The following is a 22,854-nucleotide window of genomic DNA, read 5'->3' as shown; positions in this document are numbered from 1 at the left end:
AATTGTATGTGCAGCCACAAGAGAAAAGGAGGGTAGAAGGAAAATGTCCGCAAGCTGTTAATGTTGGTTGCTGAAGTGTGTAATAATATGGTGAGTAAGACTAGAGAAATGGAAAGGTTATAAGCATCTTCCTGAAGGAAATTTATAAATTTGCAAGTTCACATGGCAGAACTCATATTCATCATATGAATAATCCTGCTGTGAATTATGGGATTGTAGGGCTGAGCAACACCCCTATAGGTGGCACTGTGACTTAAAGCTGCAATAAGAACCCGCTGTGTGGATATTAGTTTATATCGTTATGTCTCAATGAAATCTCCACATAGCACACATTAGTTTCAGGATTGGTTATAAGGTCTGATATCTCTTATTGCAGGTTTAATCCGGTTTAATCCAATAGACTGAATCAATTTAAGTAGGCTACTTGCAAGTGGGGGTGCATCATGCGACAGGAACATCAATGGAGAAGAGTGGTGACCCGATTCATCATCATTAAGGCTGCTAAAAGTCAGACTACAGGAAATTGGGAAATAAATCTGTTCTTACCACACAGACAGAGGGAACAGACACTATCTGCCTGCGAGAGCTGTGGTGGCAGAGGCACCTGTCTGCTCCAGCCACACTGCTTCCTGTTTGTGAATAGTATGATACTTTGGGTTTTGGTGACTTGTTTGTCAGTGTTTGTGTTGTTTCATATGGGAGCCTTGTCCTCATTTACCCATCAACAGTTCACCTGCCGAGCTGCAGCCTATCACCTGCAGCGGCCTTTAACTCACCAGAACACCAGGAGAGTGATGAGCAGGATGAGAGTGATGGCTGAAGCCGAAGAGATGCAGATCATGGCTAGTATCTGTTTTTTTTAAACACCGTGACACCTAAAGGGCTCCGTAATATTGCACAAAGGTACAGCAGTCAAATAATGATCAAACATTTATAGGCTAATTAAAATCAGACAGGCAATAACGCCATTTATTAAAAACATGATCGAAATACAGCAGACCAGAAGATGATTTAAGCAATAGAATAACTTGAAGACAATCATGATAAAAGTAGTTTTTCAGATCTATTTTAATAAAGATTAAAGTTTCAAAACGGTAAGCAAATAACAAAGTTTCAAGGAAGGCCATTAAAATCTTGCCATAAAATTGCCATAAATCAACATCCTGGCCCTTTTAAAACATATAATGGATAATAACATATCTATTTAGGTTTTACATCTCAGCTTTTAAGTGAATTGATTGAGAGAAAGAAAGTTGTTGGAGAAAATGCAGTTCCAATGCCACTAACCATGCGGAGGAACTTATTTAGACCTGGAACACCAATTGCATGCAATTAAGTGCCTGACGGAATAGGAAACTAGCAGTAGTCCTGGGTCCCCAGGACCAGGGTTCAGAATCAATTAATCACATCTGAACTCTCTTTTCAAAGTCTCTGGGCTCTCAGTGCTCGATCACCACCTCTGTCTCTAGCCCCTTTAAACCATTTTGAGAAGGCCTTCTTAGCTTCCTTTTTGTTGACAGTTTGTGTCATTTTATTCTTCTTGAGTCCACCTTCAAAAAAATTAAAATTAAAATTAGAGCCAATACTGATACAGTATGCTTAAAGGGTACTGCCACTCATTAAGAATTCACATTTTTTCTGTCTCTGGGCTGTTCCATTGACAATGAATGGGGAAATGGCTGATACTGATGAGGCATGAATAACTTTCTCCAAGTCAATAAAATAAAATAGTTCTGAGATGGAAAAATGGATTTCACTACTGCATTGTCAAAGAGCACACCACAATTTATTTGTGCATGATAAGACATTTTATGGCCCCACCAAATCAGTACCCAATTCACTGTGTATAGAGCAGAGTCTCAGAATTAACATACAGGTGCATCACTAACCTGAGGGTTTTATTTCTGATTTCTAGGTTTAGGGGATTGGTACATGTTTCACAAAAGATTATACTCTTCTGGGGCACAGGAATAACATAGGAATTCTTAAAATGTGTTGCATTCTCCTTGAAAATAAGGATTTTGACATTTGATTTATTGACAGGCTTCAGAATTCTTGTGTCTAGCATTGCACATTGTGGTTTAAAACTATGATGGAAGAAGAAAAATATACGAACCATATATGACTTCAAAGAGACGGAGAGTTTCAAATGCACGCTTCCCGTGACATCCAGCGAGGTTGTATTGCAGAGCCAGGTCATTTGTCATCAGGAATGCCATGATTCTTTGTATAGCTTCATGCAGAGTAGCACCACCAATGTCTCTAATGATGGAAACCTGAAAAGATAAGTCCACAATCACAACAAACTCACTATCACTACCTAACTCTACCTGGCTCCATGTGCAATTGTTTACAATTGGACCTGATCGTCCGCAGAACTAGATCATGCTGCCAGTAACGCACTTTCACCCCACAGCAGTTTGTGCTGCGGCAGAGAAAAATAGTTCTGTGATTTCCTGATTAGTGAAAGTGAGCGTAATTGCGAAATTGTGTTATGTTTACTCTCAACTCCCCTGTGGAGCCTACAAACTGCTTTTTTGAAGATATTGTGACAAACCCCATTTGAGCTTGCTGTTTCAACCAGCAGCTGACTCTGGAGTCAATATTCTCTGCAGGTCCAAGTACCGCGTATGTAAGAGACAAATTGTATACTGTAGGTCCAAAATCACCAAACGTATCCTATAAGATCAGTGTGATGTGACATGTACAAGGGAGAAAACTTACCACACTATTCATGAAGGCAGTTTCAACCAGCTTCTGTTCTATGGAGTTCACATCTTCAATGCTGGCCAAGGGGAAGTTTGCACCATCAGGAAGTATGGCTGATGCACAGTCACCTTGTTTCAGAAGAGCATTTATCATTTGTCTCTGGATCTGTTGTGTTTCCTTTATCTCTTCAAGTACCGTCAGTATGCGGCTGAACATGGCCTTCCCCCAGGTTCTTGGGGTTCCTACAGCAGGGCTGGGGATTAGCGGGCTTCCTTGTAATGTAGGGCTGGGGATTCTCTGGCTTTCTTGTACTGTAGGGCTGGGGACATACAATTTCTGGTGTATCTGAAGTTTGCGAGATTGAATTTTATTTTTTTTGTAACTCTCTTAACATGAGGCTTAAACGATAGATTTGAATCGAGCATTATCCCAAGATATTTAAAATCATTAACCAGTGTAATTTTCTCACCAGAGACAAGTATATCAGGATCAGGTATGTTGTTCAATCGTTTAGTAAAGTACATGCCAACTGTTTTAGAAACGTTTAGTTGAAGGCAGGCACGCTCCAGCCATATAGCAACTATTGCATCAGTGAGTTTTGATGCAACTTGATTTTTATTTTTACCGTGTACATAAATAACTGTATCATCTGCATACATCTGGGTTTCTACGCTGTCACAGACTGATGGGAGTTCATTAATGTACAGGCTGAATAGCAGCGGTCCAAGTATGGATCCTTGCGGGACCCCAGTAGGTGGGTGCCCAGCAGTAGAAAGTTGGCTGCTTACTTTAACATACTGAGTTCTGTCTGTCAGATAGGACTTTATCCACTTAAGGGTGGTCTGGGAGAAATTGAATTTTGATATTGTCGAGACTTTATGATTTACGGTGTCAAAGGCCTTTCTTAAGTCTAGGAACACCGCTCCAACAACACCACCCTTGTCCAAAAGCACTTTGACTTTCTCACCAAAGTAGCAGTTAGCTCTATCTGTTGAGTGTTTAGATCTAAAGCCAAATTGCATAGGGTGCAGGGAGAAGGGACTGTTATTGAGATGGAAGACTAGTTGTTCTGATATCCATTTTTCAGCTACCTTGGATGTTAGCGGTAGAATGGATATAGGCCTGTAGTTACAGATGTCTTTAGGATTACCAGCTTTGAAAATGGGTGTAACAGTAGCCGACTTCCATGCACTGGGAAAGACCCCACTGGAGATTGAGGAGTTGATAACCTTGCAGATGGAGGGTGCCATGGGCTCCTTCAGAGCTTTGAGCATGAAAGAGTCCATGCCATATACATCTTTGGCTCTGGACATCTTTTAGAATACAAACCTACCAACCCTACCTTAAAATGATCTGCTGTCCCCACTAACAATGAAGGCCCAAATAAGAAAGCATAGATAAACATGCTCTAGTCCTTTTTTCTTCTCTCTAGTGCTTTTTTCTTCACTTGCCCAATTAGTCATTATGTTGTTTTGTTTTTGTTAATAAATTTGATTATTTTTGACTAGAGTTCTGTCTTAATTGCAGTGTGTGGAATATATTTTTAGGTTTCTCAATAAAATGCTCACCTACAAACAATATAGTCACATGTATGTGACTAGGATATAACTAAATGACAGCAACAATCTTCTTTAAGGCAATACAGGGATCAAACCCATTTCTTGCATGCCTTGTTACAGCCCCTCACCCCCAACTCCTACACACACACACACACAAAGTTACTGTACATTCTAGAGGAAATACTGTACTCGATAAGATACACCAACCTTCTCTTGTGGTTTTCCTGCACTTCAGTGTCCTCCGCTCTGTTAAGCTTGGCTTGTGCATCAACATACGTTTCTGCAAAACACAAACAGAAACATAGAAAAACAATACTGAGGGATTTCTGCTGTTAGCATTTCTCCAGATTCATCACAATATAACATTTGTTTGTCTTAAACTTCAAGTCACCTGCATCTCCCATGACCTGCACAATACACTTTTACATATATTATTATTATAGCAGGAGAATGTCCAAAATGTCACTTTCCTTTCCCATTTTTTTTTTTTACTTCAGGGTGCCAGACTAAGGATGTCCCTATGTCCCGAGGATAATGAAAAATGTATTTGGGATGAAAAAAAAATCATCAAATAAATCCTCAAACACAAAACTGTTTTGAATGAATCATTGTTGCTGTATAACCCAATAGCCTACTTGAGAATACTCGAGAGCCAATGTTCTCCACGGATTCAAGTAGTACAGGTATGTAAGAGACACATTATACTGTATGTACAAAATCGCCCAACTTATCCTTAAATTCATTCAAATACTTGCGTGTAAAAATGTAAAAAAAAAAGTCAAAACTTTTAATTGGAGAAATACACCCACCAATTGCATGCTGTACTGTATAGTAAAATATGGTATTGTTATTAATTAATGAATGGGATGTCGCTGCATTATATAGTTTGACGATGAAATAATTCATTCCCAAATGAATTTATGAATGCATCTGATGTATGGTCTGTCAGTGTGGTATTGTAAGCATACTGCGTATTTAAAGTAGAGTGAGAAAGAATGTCCAGCGTGAAAAATCTGAAGGGGAAAGTTACTGTGCTATGTGAGTTTATCCTTGTTTGAGTCATGATGCCATGACTATTATGTCACTTCCTGGCAACACAGATCCTCAAACGAGCTGAAAAGCACAACAGGACAAAACCTATTTTTCTGTGAATATGAGCTTACCATAGGTGTCCACCCTCACTGTAGTGAGTTTGGGGCTGGGTAGGGTCGGGTGTTGGACCACACAGGTGACCCTGTCCTTGTCCTGCAGGTGGGTGGGGAAGCGGAGGGTGCTGCTCATGGTGGCAGTGCCATCTGGGTGAGCCGTATCGTTCATCTCCACAGTAAAGGGGTAAACAGAGGGAGGAAGGCTGTTGACCAACCAGCTGATCTGAGGCAGCGGTCTGCCATTCACAGCGGAGCATGAGACTGATTGGTAGTGGGTGCCGTTGACAGTCTCTTCATTTACCAGGATGTGAGTATCAGGTCGGGCTGAGTAAACATACACATGAATGAATGAATGAATGAATGAATTAACAAGTAAACATGTCGTCCCCCAAGAATGATGCAGGCACTCCTTGGGCCAATCAGAAGCAAGATGCATCATCTGGTGGTGCATCAGTTACGTCCTTTTAAAGTTTGAAATTCTGATCTTTAATTATAGCTCCCCCGTTAGGTCAATTAGCGTAATTTGTAAGGATAGCTGGGTTTGTGTAGCAAGTTTCATGTCAATCTAATTTAGGGCCTTTTAAAGTTTCTTTAATTATAGCGCCCCCATCAGGCCAATTAGTGTGATTTTTATATGCAGGAACACAATGCATCATCCCTGGTGTAGTACTTATGGCAGTTAAAATTTTGAAATTTTGACGTTCAATTATAGCGTCCCAATCAGGCCAATTTCATCATGTGGGAGACAATGAATGAATGAAAGAATAATTAATGGATGAAGTTTTATGTCTAGGCTATATGATTCTTCCTTTAATTGCTCTTCTTTATTAACTAACAGCAGTGTTCCTGTGCTTCCTATCCTGTCACTTGTCTTAACTTACCTAGTACAGTGAGGTACGTGCTGCGACTGAAATCCTCATCTTCTGACACAAACATACAGATGTATTCTCCCTCTGCCTCCACACTGGATACATTCATCTTAACTGTGAGGTTGGTGCAAGAGGCGGGGATGGAGAAGTCGCTGTCACGGCTAAACGGCCTGTCATAATTAAATCCTGTCAGTCGCTTAGACTTAACTTTACTAGAATTACTCTGGTGTTTCCATTCGGCACTGATGATGGTATTCTCGCCCAGATATTTACAGCTCAAGTACACCTCCTCTCCCAGGATCGCTGTGATGTTGCGTTTGAACTCTACAGCCAGCTCTTCACCTGTTTCTGAGACACAGAACAGCACAGTGTTACACATAAAAGGCCCAATATGTAGACTCCATTATGTTAATGAAATAAAAAGTCCAAAAGTTGCGCCCTGATCCATACCCAGACACCGACGACCTCTTCCCCCTCCACTGTTGAGAAATCAGGCACGTTTAGGGGAGGTTTCAGAGGAAAGGACATTTAATAGAAGCTGACAGTTTTTAGCACTTGGAGAAGGACAGTGTGCAGACTCCACTGCATAGAAGGTAGGATTTCTGAATAAATGTAGGCTGCAGAGGGTTTTCCTCTACATGAACCAAAAAAATCAAAAACCTTGAAAGTAATATATTAAGTTTAAAAGTCTGTAGGTGACACTACTGGTCAGTAATAGTGGACTAACAGCCAGAGTAATAATATAAACATGCCAGCAATAACGTGTTACATTAATAGTTGTCATTCATGCCTGTTAGTGCATCATATTATTCAAGATGCATTCACAATACTTCAGCATGTGGTTTTATCGCTTGTAAGCTTATAATTAGACTAATCACTAAGGAAAACCATTGCACCACTGTTTAGTGTAAATGCCACAGGTTAAACAAAGACCATAAGGGCTAATAAAAATAACCCATAAACGGCAGACACTAGCACATGGATTGTAACTCTGCAGACTTACCCAGAATTTCCAAGCAGTGAGCAACATTTAGGACAAGACCCAAGATCAACAGCTTTGAGCATCCCATGATGGTGTCATTGAGTGAAATAGAGTTGAATCAGACTACCATATGCAAGGGTATTTAAAGTGTCTGTGTGTGTGTGTGCGTATTCTGTGGTTAAGGGTTAGAGGTACAAACCCTCTACAGCTGACTACAGCTCAGAGTTACTGTACATTTGCATGTCTGTCACTATTTTCACTCCTCAGCCATTTTCTCTGGGTGTGAAAGTCACCAAGCAGGACGTGTCTGTTCAGCCACTTCATATTGGGAAATTTAGTGTAGTCATGTTTATTATAGCCCTTAATCACAAGCGTCTCTAAGCGCTTTACATACCATCATGTACATATCATATGAGTCTTCAATTCACCTGACCTGCATGTCTTTGGAGGAAACCCACGCGAACACAGGGAGAACATGCAAACTCCATACAGAAAGAACCAGAGATTCAAACCCACGACCTTCTTGCTGTGAGGCGACAGTACTAACCACTGAGCCACCGTGCCACCCAGTGGTGAGGCCATGCATCGTTCAAACCATCTCATCCCTGCTGGGGCCCTGTGAGACCGCCAGTCACTGGCCACTGTTTCTCATGCCCTGCAGTTTGGGAAATCACTCACTTTTAGTGAACAATAAAAAAAACTTGCACTCTGCTACTTGCAATGTAAAGCCTTTTTCTAATTCCAGAGTATCGGTCCAACTGGACCGACTAATCTGGCAAAATAAATCATAATGTTACCATTAGACAGCACCTTAGCATGCAATATGTCCCCCATTTTATGCCCTCTCCTTAAACTTAGTGATGAGTTTGAATTCTCCATCATCTTCAACCCTCATTACTTTGTTTACTGAGACACTCGCCAAATCTCCTCACCTCCATCTTTATGTCCACCTGTTTGTCCACTAACCCACCCTTCTCCATCCTGACTGCTCCCTGCTGTGCATATTGCCAGTAAGGAGCTTAAAGAATGGCAATAACCCAGAGAAGCCTTAGATCCACTATATCAAGCATTTTATCTCAAAGCAGTTCCAGTTGAAAGTTTTCAATGATCTCAAATCGGGTTTTGGTTATTAAACCGTCGCTTTCTCTAGTCAGAATGGTTGGTGTGGCAGTGGTGTAGTACTATCTTTGCCACCTGTCTCTGCTTTGCCCTGACATACAGAGATACACTGATGATATTACCCTCTTGTGAGGGAAACTTGTCATGGCTGCCAAAACCTCTTTGGAAGTTTTCAAGGCGGATAAATAAAGTTTTTCTGAGAGAAACTAAAACTAAAATGAGAACTAACAGATTTGTTTTTGTGATGACTAAAACCTTTTTCACTCAGTTGTGTGCATAATCATTTGCCACAAGAGGGTGTAATAATACTGCAACCTTATGCTGTCTGCAAGTGTAGGATGATGGGAGCTGCAGTTCAGTCTGTCTGCATCTTGATCATACTTTATAGAGGGATTGTATTAACAGGATTTCAGGATCCAACTGATCATGAGCTACTAAAAGTAGACAAAAAAAATTGCAAAAGGGTAGTTGGTGTGAAAGTCACATCCAAGCCAGTCAATCCATTGGGCAACATATTAAAACAAACTACTTACTTACTTTATTCTCCCAGTAAAAGAAGTGTGCTTAGGTCAAGTACACAATTTAAATGTGGATAATACTGAGGAAATTCAAAGAAAATTATATTCATATATTTTTATTGTCATAGACAAATATCATCGCAAAACAAAATGTTACCTGAAAATAAAATGCACCTAATTACACAATGTAAAATTCAAGTAAAAGGAAAAAGTGCAAAAGTTGTGTATTTAATATCATTAATGCGATTCTATCAAATATCTAAAAACAAAAGATTAAATGCCTCAGTACATAAACAGAAAATCCTTCATCTGCAGATTCTGGGTTTTACTGCACCAGCTGTGCGAGTCACATAAAAAAAACACTGAAATGATGAACAAGGCTGTTTTCTAAGTGCCACCAAGCCTTCAGTTCTGCTCTCTGAACAATGCGAAGCTGCATGTGGAATCCAAAGCACTGCTGTGTTTTTCAGACAGTAGTCTTGACGTCGATGACTATGGAGTAACTGACCAGCTGGGCGTATTCCTGGCTGTCTCCTGCCGGCACTGCTGCCTTCTTCAGCTCAGGAGAGCAAGGGTCCTGCATCAGACTGGTCAGGGCCGAGAGGGACTCCTGATTCTGAATTGTATGTGCAGCCACAAGAGAAAAGGAGGGTAGAAGGAAAATGTCCGCAAGCTGTTAATGTTGGTTGCTGAAGTGTGTAATAATATGGTGAGTAAGACTAGAGAAAGGGCAAAGTTATGAACATCTTCCTGAAGGACATTTATAAATTTGCAGAACTCAGTCTTACCTTAGATTGACCCACATCATTTCTTTTACTGAAAAACAAAACAAAAAGTGTTGTTTATATTCCTTATATGAATAATCCTGTTGTGAATTATTGTATGGTTTGTGATTGTAGGGCTGAGCAGCACCCCTAGGTGGCACTGTGACTTAATCCAACAGACTGAGTCAACTCAAATAGGCTACTTGCAAGTGTGAATGCATTATGCGACAGGAATATCAATGGAGAAGACTGATGACCCGACTCATCATCATTGATCTCTCTGATGTCAGAAGCAGTGGCTCACCTCATACATCATGACCCCAGTGACATCAACCATGCCAATGAAGACCTGCTCCTGTCAAAAAGTGTTCCTAGCATTGGCGACGCAAATCCCAGAATAGCTTTTCTCCTGGGGCGTCATGTTTTCTCAGTGTGTGCTGTGTGACTGACCTTCCCAAATTAGCCTGACAGGACCCTCCCACTGGAACAAGGGATAATGGGACAGAGGCTCGCTCCACCAATGGCACCTTGACCAAATGTTCTGACCAGAGAAGCAAGCCTATTGAAATAGCCTCTGAACCAGTATTGTGCTGTGCAGTGTGCCTGTATGTATTCACCATCTCTGCACACTGAGGCCTGGTCTGGTCTTGACATACATACTTCAGAGAAGTTAGACCTAGCATGGAATGTGGAAATGTGGAAACTTCCAGAAGTAGAAACCATAAAAAAGGTCTCGGATCACGGCAGGTATCCCATATCAGTCGTAAAAGACAGTTGATTTTGCGATTACTTCGAACAACAACGAGGGTATAAGATGAATGTGGATTTTTTTTTTTCATTCATTTGCGATTTCCAATTTCATGATAGATATACTGCTTCAACAGATGTGGAGTTTTTGAATTGTTATCATTGCATTGGTAAGAGTAGATCAACTAAGAGTAGACTGAAATTACCACTACTAACGCTACTAAAAGTCAGACTACAGGAAATTGGAAAATAAATCTGTTGTTCTTACCACACAGACAGAGGGAACAGACACTACCTGCCTGCAAGAGCTGTGGTGGCAGAGACACCTGTCTGCTCCAGCCACACTGCTTCCTGTTTGTGAATAGTGTGATGATACTTTGGGTTTTGGTGACATGGGTTAGCGATCCACGCATCCTGTTTGTGCTGTCTTGTACGACTGCCTTGCCCTAATTTACCCATCGACGGGTCACCTGCCAAGGTGTTAGCGAGGCGCTTTAACTCACCAGAACACCAGGAGAATGACGACCAAGATGAGAGTGATGGCTGAGGCCGAGGAGATGCAGATCATGGCCTGTATCACTGCAACACACACACACACACACACACACACACACACACACACACACACACACAAATCAACAAAGGTTAAAGAAATGTCTGTGAAAACCAAGTAGAGGCTCATAGTAAACCTTGGTACGTTTTTTTAAAGTGATGAGAGAGTAAAGCCTAGTTTTATCATTTAACCCTGCCATGTTAGTAATGCAGATCAAAGATATACTACGTGTGAAGAATGGTAGGCACTTACAAAACTGTTCGTCCTCATAAACCACCTCCACCTGAATGTGGACTGTGGCCTTGTGGTGATAGAAGGAGGCATGGCAGGTGTACAGGCCTCCGTCCTGCTCTGTGACCTCTGACTGGAAGACCAGTGCAGCCCCTTCCATCTGCACAAACGACCCATCACTCCTGAAACACAAGTGTCTTTATAAGTGCTTTATTATAGCTAAATACCTCCATCTCATCGAATCAACCTGCTGTATATTTCTTCAAGAATTCAATGGTAAATCTTTTAACTAGGCTTATTGCACAACTCCAGACAATCTGTGTGGATTTATCAATGAATGCAATAAAAGATAGAAGTATCATGATCTTGAAAGACCTTTATGCAGAGCTTATCTTCTCTGATTAAAAGGCTTCTTTGGTACCAGTGCACACTGCCTCCCCCTCCCTCCCACAGCAACTCATGCAATGTTGTGGTGCTCTGCTTATTCCTTGTTAAAAGCTTAGATAAAAGATAAAACTGATAGATAGAGCTACCATCTGGTCAGGAAACATCGCTCTCACGAATTAGCACATTGTGTATTAGCATTAGCATTAGTATTAAAGGAAAAATCCACCCTAAACACTGTTGTAAAACTGTACAAAAACAGCTGTTGGAAATCCATTGTAGAAGAGGCAGAGATGGCCTACTAATTTCTCCACCGATAGTAATCTCAATCTCAGACCAGAATGCAATGCAGCCACAGACAGGTTGCGTTCTGAGTAAAGAGTGCAACTCTTACTTTTTCTCAACTGGAAAAAACTCACTCTCTTGCTCTTACTATCACTATTTACCATCGCTCTCTCCCACCTACACTTATAACCCTCAGCGTAATGGAACAAGTTCAGGCACACTCTTTGGGGGTTGTTGAAAGGCATTCTGGGAAATTTAGGAAATCACTAAATGAAGTAGAAGTAGACGAGGCAGGTTGAGGGATAGTGGGTCCACCAAAAAAGTAAATTACAACACTTTATCACAAAATAATTCCTGGAACACACTGAATATGACAGGCTGATGATACGTAACAGTGTAAGAGTATCCGAGGGTGGAATTTACCTTTAAGACAAAGGAGAAGAAGAAGAAGCGGACCTGCATTGTTTTTCATTCATAATAAATCCTAGCTGCTAGTTTATTAGCTCCTTCAAAAGGCAGACTGGGAGAGAATAGGACTCTCCACAATACACCATGTTTACCGATGTCGTCTTAGGATGAAAGTGGTAGATTGGAGCGGTTACAGCACCTTTGACAGGTGAGGCTGTATGTTGGCACATTGCCATTGACACACAGCAATATCCTCTGGCTGTGAAGCTTCTTCTGGAGAGCCAGTCTGTGTATGACGGGTTCGCCGCCATAGCGACTTTGCAAAGGAGTCGTATGGTTGAGCACTGTCACAGAGGAGATATCTGTGGAGAAAAGCCGCACGGGTCAGTTGGGTGAAACACCTTAGTTCAGTGCAAACCTCCAAATGAACAAAGCTGACTAAACCTGGCTAAGTTTCATATGAGTATGAGGATTTTTCAAAATGCAGAGTAAAAGTGAAGTGTACTGGTATGACAACTAAACATAAGACTTCTAAATGAGTTCAAGTTTTCTTATTAGGGTTGCTTTTGATGATGTGTAATAATGTGCTGATTTTCTCTCACACTTACAGTATCTGGGGATGTGTATTTTCCTCTTCTCTGTTATTCCATGTTGATACTGACTGACACAGGTCAGGTCCTGCCCCTCATGAAGGGCCAGTGGAAACTCATAAGTTAGCTTGGTTTTCAATATGTGCCCTTCATACTCTGAGTGCAGGGACGTTTGGCCTGTGGTATTGTCAGGAAGGATCCAGGCAAGGTTAGCCCCGACACCCTCCCCTCTGTAGTCACACGCTGCCAGCCAGAGAGAGGAGTCCTGCTGTCTCACTACAGACACACTCAGCACCGAGGCTTCTGAAAGAAGGCGAGGGGTGAGAGGAAGATGATGAGTAGGTGTGTGTGTTTGTGTTTGTGTGAAAGACAAAATGGGAGGATGGAAGGGCAGAGGGACAGACAGTCAGAAACCCAATGCCTGGTGGAGAAACACAAAGAGGAAATATTTCAAAGAACTGCAAAGCTAGACTGGACAGCCTGAAAGTAACGTACTGTGCTCTGGAATGAATATCTCTCTTTTCTCCGGCAGCTCCAGGCTCGGATGCTCCATCATGCAGGTCAAATTCTGACCAGAATACAAAGAAGACAGGAAGAGCACGGTGCTGTGGGCCGTCACCAAGCCACCGGCCTGGACCTCAGGCTGCCGCCCAGTCTCCTCCACATGACTGATGCTTTTGTCACTGTCACTGTCACTGTCTCCAACATGCCAGGTTATGGTTGCTGCAGGTGCAACACTGTCCACTCGACACTCCACCACTGTGTACTCCTCGCCACCTCTCCACTCAGTGCTGGACTTTATGGTGATGTTAGGGGGAGCTGCATGGAGACGATAAAGTTAAACTGCAGGATGTGACGGATTGCTTTGGAGAAAAAGTTAAAATCTATGGTGCGCTAACGTGGCAAAATATATCCATTACTCAGACAAAATTATTCATTGCTTGATTTGTTGAACATACCACAAATGGGGAGTGTTATGCTTCTGTTCTCTGGCTTCTCAAAAACAGGGTGATTAATCACACATTCTGCAGTGAGCTCCCAAGGCAAGCAGGCAGGAAGGAGTAAAACTCCTCTGACAGAGTGGCTTCCATTATGAGAAGTGAAATTGAACGAGGAGACACCAGACACACCCTCTGGTAGGAGCCAGGACATGTTGGCTGCAGGAACAGCATCAGCTGCGAAGCACTCAATGACCCTGTGTGCAGGTCCCTTCTGCATATCAACTGTTATCTTGGGAGCAACTAACACTGAAGAGAAAGAGGGTGCAGAGAAGGTTCAGCATCAATAATTCAAAATGACATAAAGGAGGAAATTCAGATTCGTAAAACATTTTAAAGACACGTTGGCTGGCCTTGTGAAGTGCGTTCATGAAAGTCTCTTCACAGCAATCAAGCTAGACGTACGTACAAAGGGTTTCACATACCTGGCTCTCTAACTTGAGGCTTAACTGTGAGGTTAAATTTTATCGTTGCCGTGTGTCTGTGATAGGAGGCGACGCATTCATACGGGCCAGCATGGCGAAACTCCACAGGACCCTGAACTGTGAGGGAACGACCCACCACCTCCACACCCTCAGGCAAGGCCTCATGATCTCTAGAGGGAAACATGAACAAGCATACACACAGTTAACATAAACTCCTTAGATAATAATAATCACCTTAGATAAAATTCATCTGATAATATCTGTTTGTTTCAAAAACGACAATTTCAATCAGGAAGCGCGTCTAAACCTGGTGCCTGTTGTCTATCACTTGTGGCTTGTTGCCACCAAACCTCTTACCACATCCTCAGCAGGGTATGTAGGCTGTTTCAATCTATATGTACGTGAGAAAATCAGTAATGAGTTGTAATTGTTTTTGAAAGAATGAATGATTGATAAAATCTGGGGCAGCTCATTGAAACAAATGCAATACGTCAGAAAAGTCATCTTATCTAAACATTTTATCCATATTTTCCTTACTTCTTGCAGGAAACAGAGTAATGTGGTACATTCCCAATGATCTCCAGGCCAATAGTGGTGTCGCTCTCTCCTTCCTGCAGCTCCACAGATTCAATGTCCTGGATCTTATCACTGCTGTTTCTGAGCCCTGAGCGTGACAACTGAACTCCAGACAAATCTGCAAGAATAAAAAGTACATCTCAGTTTCCTGTAACTTCCACCTCATGAGAATCAACAGGATTTCTCCAAATGTCGAACAACTGGTAGTACTCACAGATGAAAGGCAGTTTAATCACGCGTGACTCCCTGTGTGTAAATTTGGGGTGGTCAAATACACAGGTGATGTTGTGCCCTTCATACTCTTGTGCAGGGAGGCGGTATGAGCTTGTTTGAATATCTGAACTGTTGTCATCCTCCCTTTGCAGCTCTTCATCGGTGGCCAACACAAAGAAGATGCCGGTCTCAGGTCTCCCTCCAGATGCCACGCAGGAGACCACCCACATATCCCTTCCTTCCTCTAGGACCATCTCTGCTTTAATGGTCACATTTGGAGCAACTGTGGAAAAGGAGGAAAGGAAAGAAGCGTTGGTCTAATGGTTTTTTCATCAATAGTCAGATAGCAAGTAGTGGCTTAGGGTGTTTTTGTTAAATAGGAAGCTGGGGCCGGATGAGCTGAAAGTTATAGCTAAACACAGGGCATGAGGGGGCTCCTGCTTGGGTTTGGGAGAGTGCTGACTTAGGCTTATCACCTGTCCCATCTGTTGGCTGGGCTGCAGCTGAGAGCAGATGTCTGGCCCAGCTGCTGTCAGAACAAAACTAAGAGAACCACAAGCTTTAATACAGGGAATCAGCAGAGTTTATTATCAAATAAATATAAGTTGTCCTGGTGGTGTTGTGTTGTAGCCAGCCCTACTTAATAAGCAGTACAAGTGCTTTATAGGCTCTGGGGTGGTGGGGTGGAGGGGTATAGAGTTGACCAAGTCAACTTTAAAAAACATCAAATGTCATGCATTGACTTAGCCACAACAGTTTGAAAATCCCCATCCTGGTATGTGAATGTACTGTGCGCCAACATAGAGCTGCCTCATGCATGTATGACTTCTACTGTTCTGCTTGGTGTACGAACGCATACTGTAATTACCACATGTACTGGCCATTGCAAAAAGTGTTATGCACGAAGGAACAAGCAAACGAAGGACTGAACAAATAAATTAATTAATAAATGAACAAACAAACAAACAAATGAACAAATGAACGAATGAACGCACGAACAAGCAAATTAACAAAATAAGTAACATCTTCTTTAGGTCCCAAGCGCCTAGCGTCTGCTTACGGTCCCATGACTACTAGGGGGGCCCTTAGCAACAATTCCCAGTTTGACTCCTTCAGTGAAACTGAAACTGCAGAAATGTCTAGAAAGACATATGAATATGATGCCAAAAATATTTATGTCTGGTGGATTGTTGACATTTTTTGCAGACTGTTTGTTGCTAGCCAAGCAGTGAATGTAGCCGAGCATAGTATGATGACATGAAGAGAGCATAACTGAAGGGTTGACACATTATTTTTTGGGATTGTTTGGCTTGTTTGGTCTGCCAATCACTCTTATCTCAAAATTTGGTCTTCACGTGCTAAAGGCAGCGCTGGTGTTTGCCACAGAATAGAACCTGCAGTAGAGTAAACAGTGGAGTTGATGGGTCTGTTTCTGAGACATACTGTTGATTTTAACAACAAAATCAAACTTTTTAGTGTATTTCTCACATATAATGTTGTGAGAAAAAAGTTTGTGAACTGTTTGGAATTACCTGCTCCTAAAATGTCATAATAATAGATAAACACAACTTGAATAAAAAAATAACACAAAAACAACTTTTTCATGTCTTTATTGAAGACTGTCAACCAAATGTTTGCTGTAGCTGCAAATAGTCATGTGAGAATTTTCAGTCAGGATGACCGGGGTTCATTTGGAAAATGGGGTTAATTCATTCAAATACTTGTGTGTTTCAGTCAAAAACTTCCACTGGAGTAATACACCCACCAACTGCATGCTGTTAGTATTATTAATTAGTGAATGGGATGTTGCTGCATTGTGCTGTTTGGTATGCTTGACACCAATGAATTAATTAATTCCCAAATGAATTTATGAATGCATTTGCGCTGTGCGATCTGATGCATGTGTGGTATGGTAAACATACTGTGTATTTAGAGTAGAGTGAGAGGGAATGACTAGTGTGAACAAGCTGATGGGGAAAGTTACTGTGCTATGTGAGTTCATCCTGGTTTGAGTCATGATGCATGACTATGTCACTTCCTGGAAATACAGATCCTCAAACGAGCTGAAAAGCACAACAGGACAAAACCTACTTTTCTGTGAATGTGAGCTTACCATAGGTGTCCACCCTCACTGTGGTGAGTTTGGGGCTGGGTAGGGTCGGGTGTTGGACCACACAGGTGACCCTGTCCTCATCCTGCAGGTGGGTGGGGAAGCGGAGGGTGCTGCTCATGGTGGCAGTGCCATCTGGGTGAGCCGTATCGTTCATCTCCACAGTAAAGGGGTAAACAGAAGGAGGAAGGCCGTTGACCAACCAGCTGATCTGAGGCAGCGGTCTGCCATTCACAGCGGAGCATGAGACTGATTGGTAGTGGGTGCCGTTGACAGTGTCTTCATTTACCAGGATGTGAGTATCAGGTCGGGCTGAGTAAACATACACATGAATGAATAAATTAACAAGTAAACATGTCATCCCCCAAGAATGATGTAGTAAGATGCATCATCCTTCCAAGTTTCATCAAAATCAGACTGGTGGTGCAGCAGTTAAGGCCTTTAAAGAGTAACTAAACCCCAAACCTGAATCTGTGTAAAGCCTGACATCTAATGGTCAAAAGTATGCTACTGAAATTGCGATCATGGTGACATCATCTGGCACCAAAGATCAGCCAATAGCAGATGGCAATTTGGTGTTAAGTTACTCTTTAACAGTGTGACATTTTGATATTTAATTATAGCTCCCCCATTAGGCCAATCAGTGTAATTTGTAGGATAGCTGGATTTGTGTAGGAAGTTTCATGTCAATCTGATTTATGGTGTAGGAGTTTCAAAAGGCTTTTCCTGTTTTTTGTGAATGACAGAACACAGTGCCAAAATGCATCATCCCTTCAATTTTTGTTAAAATCAGACTGGTGGTGTCTGAGATAGCACTCTTGAGTTAAAGACTGACCTTTAATTACAACATTCCTATTAAGTGGAATCCTACAGTGGATTTTTTTATATGCCTGAATACAGTGCCACAATGCATCATCCCTCAAATTTTCGTCAAAATCAGACCAGTGATGTAGTACTGATGGCCTTTCAAGTGTAAAATTTTGACCTTTAATTATGCCGTTAATTATAGCGTTAATTATAGCGCCCCCATCAGGTCAATTTCATCTTGTGAGGGACAATGAATGAATAAAGTTACATGTCTCATTCACATTTTTGAATATGATTCTTCCTTTAATTGCTCTTCTTTATTAACTAACAGCATTGGTGCTTCCTATCTTGTCACTTACCTAGTACAGTGAGGAACGTGCTGCGACTGAAATCCTCGTCGTCTGACACAAACATACAGATGTATTCTCCCTCTGCCTCCACACTGGATACCCTCATCTTAACTGTGAGGTTGGTGCGAGAGGCGGGGATGGAGAAGTCGCTGTCACGGCTAAACGGCCTGTCATAATTAAATCCTGTGAGTCGCTTAGACTTAACTTTAGAATTACTCTGGCGTTTCCATTCGGCACTCATGATGGTATTCTCGCCCAGATATTTACAGCTCAAGTACACCTCCTCTCCCAGGATCGCTGTGATGTTGCGTTTGAACTCTATATCCAGCTCTTCACCTGTTTCTGAGACACAGAACAGCACAGTGTTACACATAAAAGGCCCAATATGTAGAGCTAGAGATTTTCAAATGGGCCTTGATTGATTCACGAGAGGTCATAAGTTCACAAATTCTGTAAACACTGTTAAAATTGCAAAAACTGGCAAAACTGATTTCTCTTGAGGACAAAAATATTATTGTTTCTCTTAGCAAGAGGATGGACAGCGAGGTGATAGATGTCTTTTTGTGTGGCTATGAAAGGGTTCTCTGTGCATCTTATTGTCTTTCACTAGTGGAGTGAAGCTGTGATGGATGAGGCAGACGGTAAAAGAGAGTCTATAGAAATGATTATGTATGTAGCTATGTATTAGAGAGAACAGTGCTGCTCTGTTGTCATTCTGCATGTCAGTGCCAATCACTAAGCAGTATAAAACACATGGAGCTGCAAGCCTAATAATTATATGAATGTAAGTAGAAGATGTAGTATCGCCCTACTGCTCAAAGGGCTAAAGACAGGATGGATTTTATGCACAGAATGACACTTGACAAATGTGGCCTTGTCCCTCCAACATATATTTAATGGAGGACTCCATTATGTTAATGAAATGAAAACAGTCCAAAAGTTGCGCCCTGATCCATACCCAGACACCAACAACCTCTTCCCCCTCCACTGTTGAGAAATCAAGCACGATTAGGGGAGGTTTCAGAGGAAAGGACATTTAATAGAAGCTGACAGTTTTTAGCACTTGGAGAAGGACAGTGTGCAGACTCCATTGCATATCAAGTCCCTTTCATCCTGCTTCCTCTGCTGTCTTTATCACAGGGCACTTAAGGACACAAGTTGCTCTATCAGCCAGTTGAAACTAGGCAGACTGAACTTTTATGTAGCTACATAATGACTGAAACGGTGACAGCTTAATACACTGGGTCATGGAAAAAACATGTAACAGACAGCAAGTTGAAAGCCCACTTTAAGAAATTAGACTGTTTGCATCAAACACTGTCCAAGCTATTAACAGCATAATGCTGTTGGTCTCACTATATATCACAGCACATGGAAACAATGTGGAGAGCTTCCAAAACCACTTAAGAGGGAAAGAGAAGGAGAAATAAATATGCTGTATCAGTCGATTATGTCTAGTGGGTTCATAATCCAAAAAATGGATTTGCCCTTGCAAATTATTGCCAAAATAAAAGTCAGCCAAGCATGGAAAAGGCACACCTTAAGGATACAGAGCAAGTAATCACCGAGTAAAAATCTTGTATTCATCTCCCGTAGTAGATTTCCTGAGTCCCCAGGGCTACTTTTCTCACAAACAGAAACTATATACCAGTGACACAGAGCAACTCTTTCTCTAGACTGGGCTTGTGGTAAACAAATAACTCTCACAGCTTAAAAAAAAAAAATCTAAATTCCTTTCATCAATAGTGGTTTGTCAGACATCAGAGAAACTCTCATCTCCAACTCGAAGTCCCAGAGTTTCTCTTTTGAAAACCCAAAACCATAGAAGGTAGGTAGGATTTCTGAATAAATGTAGGCTGTAGAGGGTTTTCCCCTGCATGAACAAAATAAAAGCACAACCTTGAAAGTGATATATTAAGTTTAAAAGTCTGTAAAACAACTAAATTGGTTTTAATAGGTAACACTACTTGTCAATAACAGTGGACTAACAGCCAGAGTAATAATACAAACATGCCAGCAACAATGTGTTGCATTAGTAGTTGTCATTCATGCCTGTTAGTGCATCATGATAATATTCAAGATGCATTCACAATACTTCAAATGTGTTCAGCATGTGGCTTTATTGCTTGTGAGCATTTATAATTAGACTAATCACTAAGGAAAACCATTGCACCACTGTTTAGTGTAAATGCCACAGGTTAAACAAGCCCATAAGGGCTAATAAAAATAACCCATAAACAGCAGACACTCACACATGGATTGTAACTCTGCAGACTTACCCAGAATTTCCAAGCAGTGAGCAACATTTAGGACAAGACCCAAGATCAACAGCTTTGAGCATCCCATGATGGTGTCACTGAATGAAATAGAGTTGAATCAGACTACCATATGTCTTACTGCAAGGATATGTAAAGTGTCTGCATGTGTGTGTAGGCATGTATGTGTGTGTGTGTGTGTGTGTGTGTGTGTGTGCGTATTCTGTGGTTTAGGGTTAGAGGTACACACCCTCTACAGCTGACTTTGACCACTTTTCTACACAAGCACATGCACATTCATGCACGTTTGTCCCCACTCACGAGCATATACACACATACAGTACATAATAATGCCTGTGTGTGCATAATCACAAAACACACACATACTGTATATATAACGTATGTGTTTAAAACCGTTTCTCCCTCTCGGTTTCTGAAATAACAATCGGGCCTCTGTATCTCAGAGTCACTGTACATTTGCATGTCTGTCACTGTTTTCACTTCTCAGATGTCGAGAGGCATTTTGTGCGTCGGGCTGAAAGTCGCCATGCAGGATGTGTCTGCTCAGTTACTCAGCCACCTCATATAGCAGGGTGTCCTGGGAAGTGGTGAGGCCATGCATCATTCAAACCATCTCATCCCTGCTGCACGGGGCCCTGTGAGACCGCCTGTCTGCAGGGCAGCTCACTGTTTCTCATGCCCCGCTGTTTGGCCAATCACTCACTTTCAGGCATTGTTTTATAGCATAATATTCCCCCTAATTCACTTTGTGGCCGTGCGTTTTTTTTTCCGTCAGACTTATTTGCTGAACACAATTTGTCATTGTAATACCCTGCAAGGAAAACTGCAAACAAAAACAGATGAGAAAGGGGGGAAAAAAAAAAGTTCTTTCTAGTTGTGCAGCAGGCACAGCATTGCACAGCAGTTTATGTGGAGCTGGGTAGGTGTGAGGTGTTGATTTCCTGTTATAGTTATTCAACTTTTGTGTCAAGTCATAAAGACCACTGGGGTAAATGAAATGACTTGACTAAAAACACTGTCAGCATATTTGATGGTGTGCGGTTTCTAACGGCTTTTTGATACCTGAGATATAAAACTGTCAGCGTAAGTGTGACGTTTTGTAGCCAGTGGAAGTGTGTTTGCACTTGATTGCTATGATTTTTATATTTACAATATAAAATAGTATTTTATGTTCTCTCTCAACCTCTCTCTTTCTCTCTCTCTCTCTCTCTCTCTCTCTCTCTCTCTCTCGCTTGCTCTCTTTCACTCTCTTTATACATTTATATGAATCTATCTATCTATCTATCTATCTATCTATCTATCTATCTATCTATCTATATGCACACACACACACCACACACACACACACACACACACACACACACACACACACACACACACACACACTGCAGGCTGACAGTCAGTCTCCAGGAAGACTTTGAGTCAAGTAATGCCCTATCTTGGTTTCTTGTTAATCCTCTATTAAGTTATGTTACTTTAATTTGACTGCTACATGAAAAACAATGATGTGGGGAAGCAAATGCAGGATACATTCATACATCAGTTAGATCTTACAGATGAGTGAAAACAAGTCTAGCTCCTGAACTGCGGGGATGGATGAGAGCGGTTTTGCAAGATCTAAGCAAGATTAAGGCCTTATTACTTCCAGTCTGCTCTCCTCCTCTTCTACTTTTTTCTACAGATGATCATATCTCCGGAAGGTAAAACACAGTTCAGACTATTAAGTAAATTACATGCAACGTTTGCTTTTGAGGGCAAACACTTGACATAAGGGTCGACTCTATCTCTTAAAACCCTCACGCAAAATGTATAATCACATGAACGTGAAGCTTGAGGTTATTTTTCCAGCTAATTAAATTACCTGAAGTGGTGTTCCTAAAGTGAGGCGGAGGTGGAGTGAAGCTCGGGGAAAAAAGTCTGGAATCCAACCCTCCACTCGTTTCCATTTGAAGTTGGGGTGTGTCTACTGTCTGCAAGCTAATGTATTTTACTGGCGATAAAACATAAGGTATTCATGAATTTTACAGATGTACAATTGGCTTCTCTCTCTCACACCTTGATGTCTTTCTCTTCATCACATAACTGTATAGACACATATCTGGAAAGCAGAGTGGAAAAGGTGGCCGTTAATTAGCCGGTAATAAATTGTATGGGGCACAAGCACTGAAACTTGCCTGTGACGGGTTGTGGTAACCTACTTAAGCCTATATGGAAAGGAAACCTTATCATCATT

The 22,854-nt window shown here is 41.6% G+C and overlaps 2 protein-coding genes across 2 annotated transcripts; both read right to left on the bottom strand.

Moving 5' to 3' along the window:
- Positions 1-13: 13 nt before the first annotated feature.
- Positions 14-7,377, bottom strand: LOC139931754 (uncharacterized). Its single transcript, XM_078284091.1, has 7 exons — positions 7,289-7,377; positions 6,298-6,633; positions 5,432-5,740; positions 4,476-4,548; positions 2,725-3,028; positions 2,117-2,276; positions 14-1,550 (listed from the first exon to the last, which is right to left on the bottom strand). The coding sequence occupies exons 1-7, from the start codon at positions 7,353-7,355 to the stop codon at positions 1,423-1,425; spliced, it is 1,377 nt and encodes a 458-aa protein (XP_078140217.1). The 5' UTR covers positions 7,356-7,377; the 3' UTR covers positions 14-1,422.
- A 1,637-nt stretch (positions 7,378-9,014) lies between these two features.
- On the bottom strand, positions 9,015-20,753 carry LOC139931766 (uncharacterized). Its single transcript, XM_071925364.2, has 14 exons — positions 20,625-20,753; positions 18,355-18,687; positions 17,192-17,500; positions 15,080-15,361; positions 14,827-14,983; positions 14,290-14,459; positions 13,826-14,113; positions 13,362-13,685; positions 12,885-13,169; positions 12,476-12,638; positions 11,221-11,381; positions 10,919-10,994; positions 9,693-9,720; positions 9,015-9,520 (listed from the first exon to the last, which is right to left on the bottom strand). The coding sequence occupies exons 1-14, from the start codon at positions 20,689-20,691 to the stop codon at positions 9,371-9,373; spliced, it is 2,793 nt and encodes a 930-aa protein (XP_071781465.2). The 5' UTR covers positions 20,692-20,753; the 3' UTR covers positions 9,015-9,370.
- Between the last annotated feature and the right edge of the window lie 2,101 nt (positions 20,754-22,854).

The sequence above is a fragment of the Centroberyx gerrardi genome, chromosome 6 (genome assembly GCF_048128805.1).
Source record: "Centroberyx gerrardi isolate f3 chromosome 6, fCenGer3.hap1.cur.20231027, whole genome shotgun sequence".
In the NCBI taxonomy this organism is placed as follows: Eukaryota; Metazoa; Chordata; class Actinopteri; order Beryciformes; family Berycidae; genus Centroberyx; species Centroberyx gerrardi.
The sequence above is the reverse complement of the archived record's forward strand: the minus strand, read 5'-3'. Positions and strand labels throughout refer to the sequence as shown.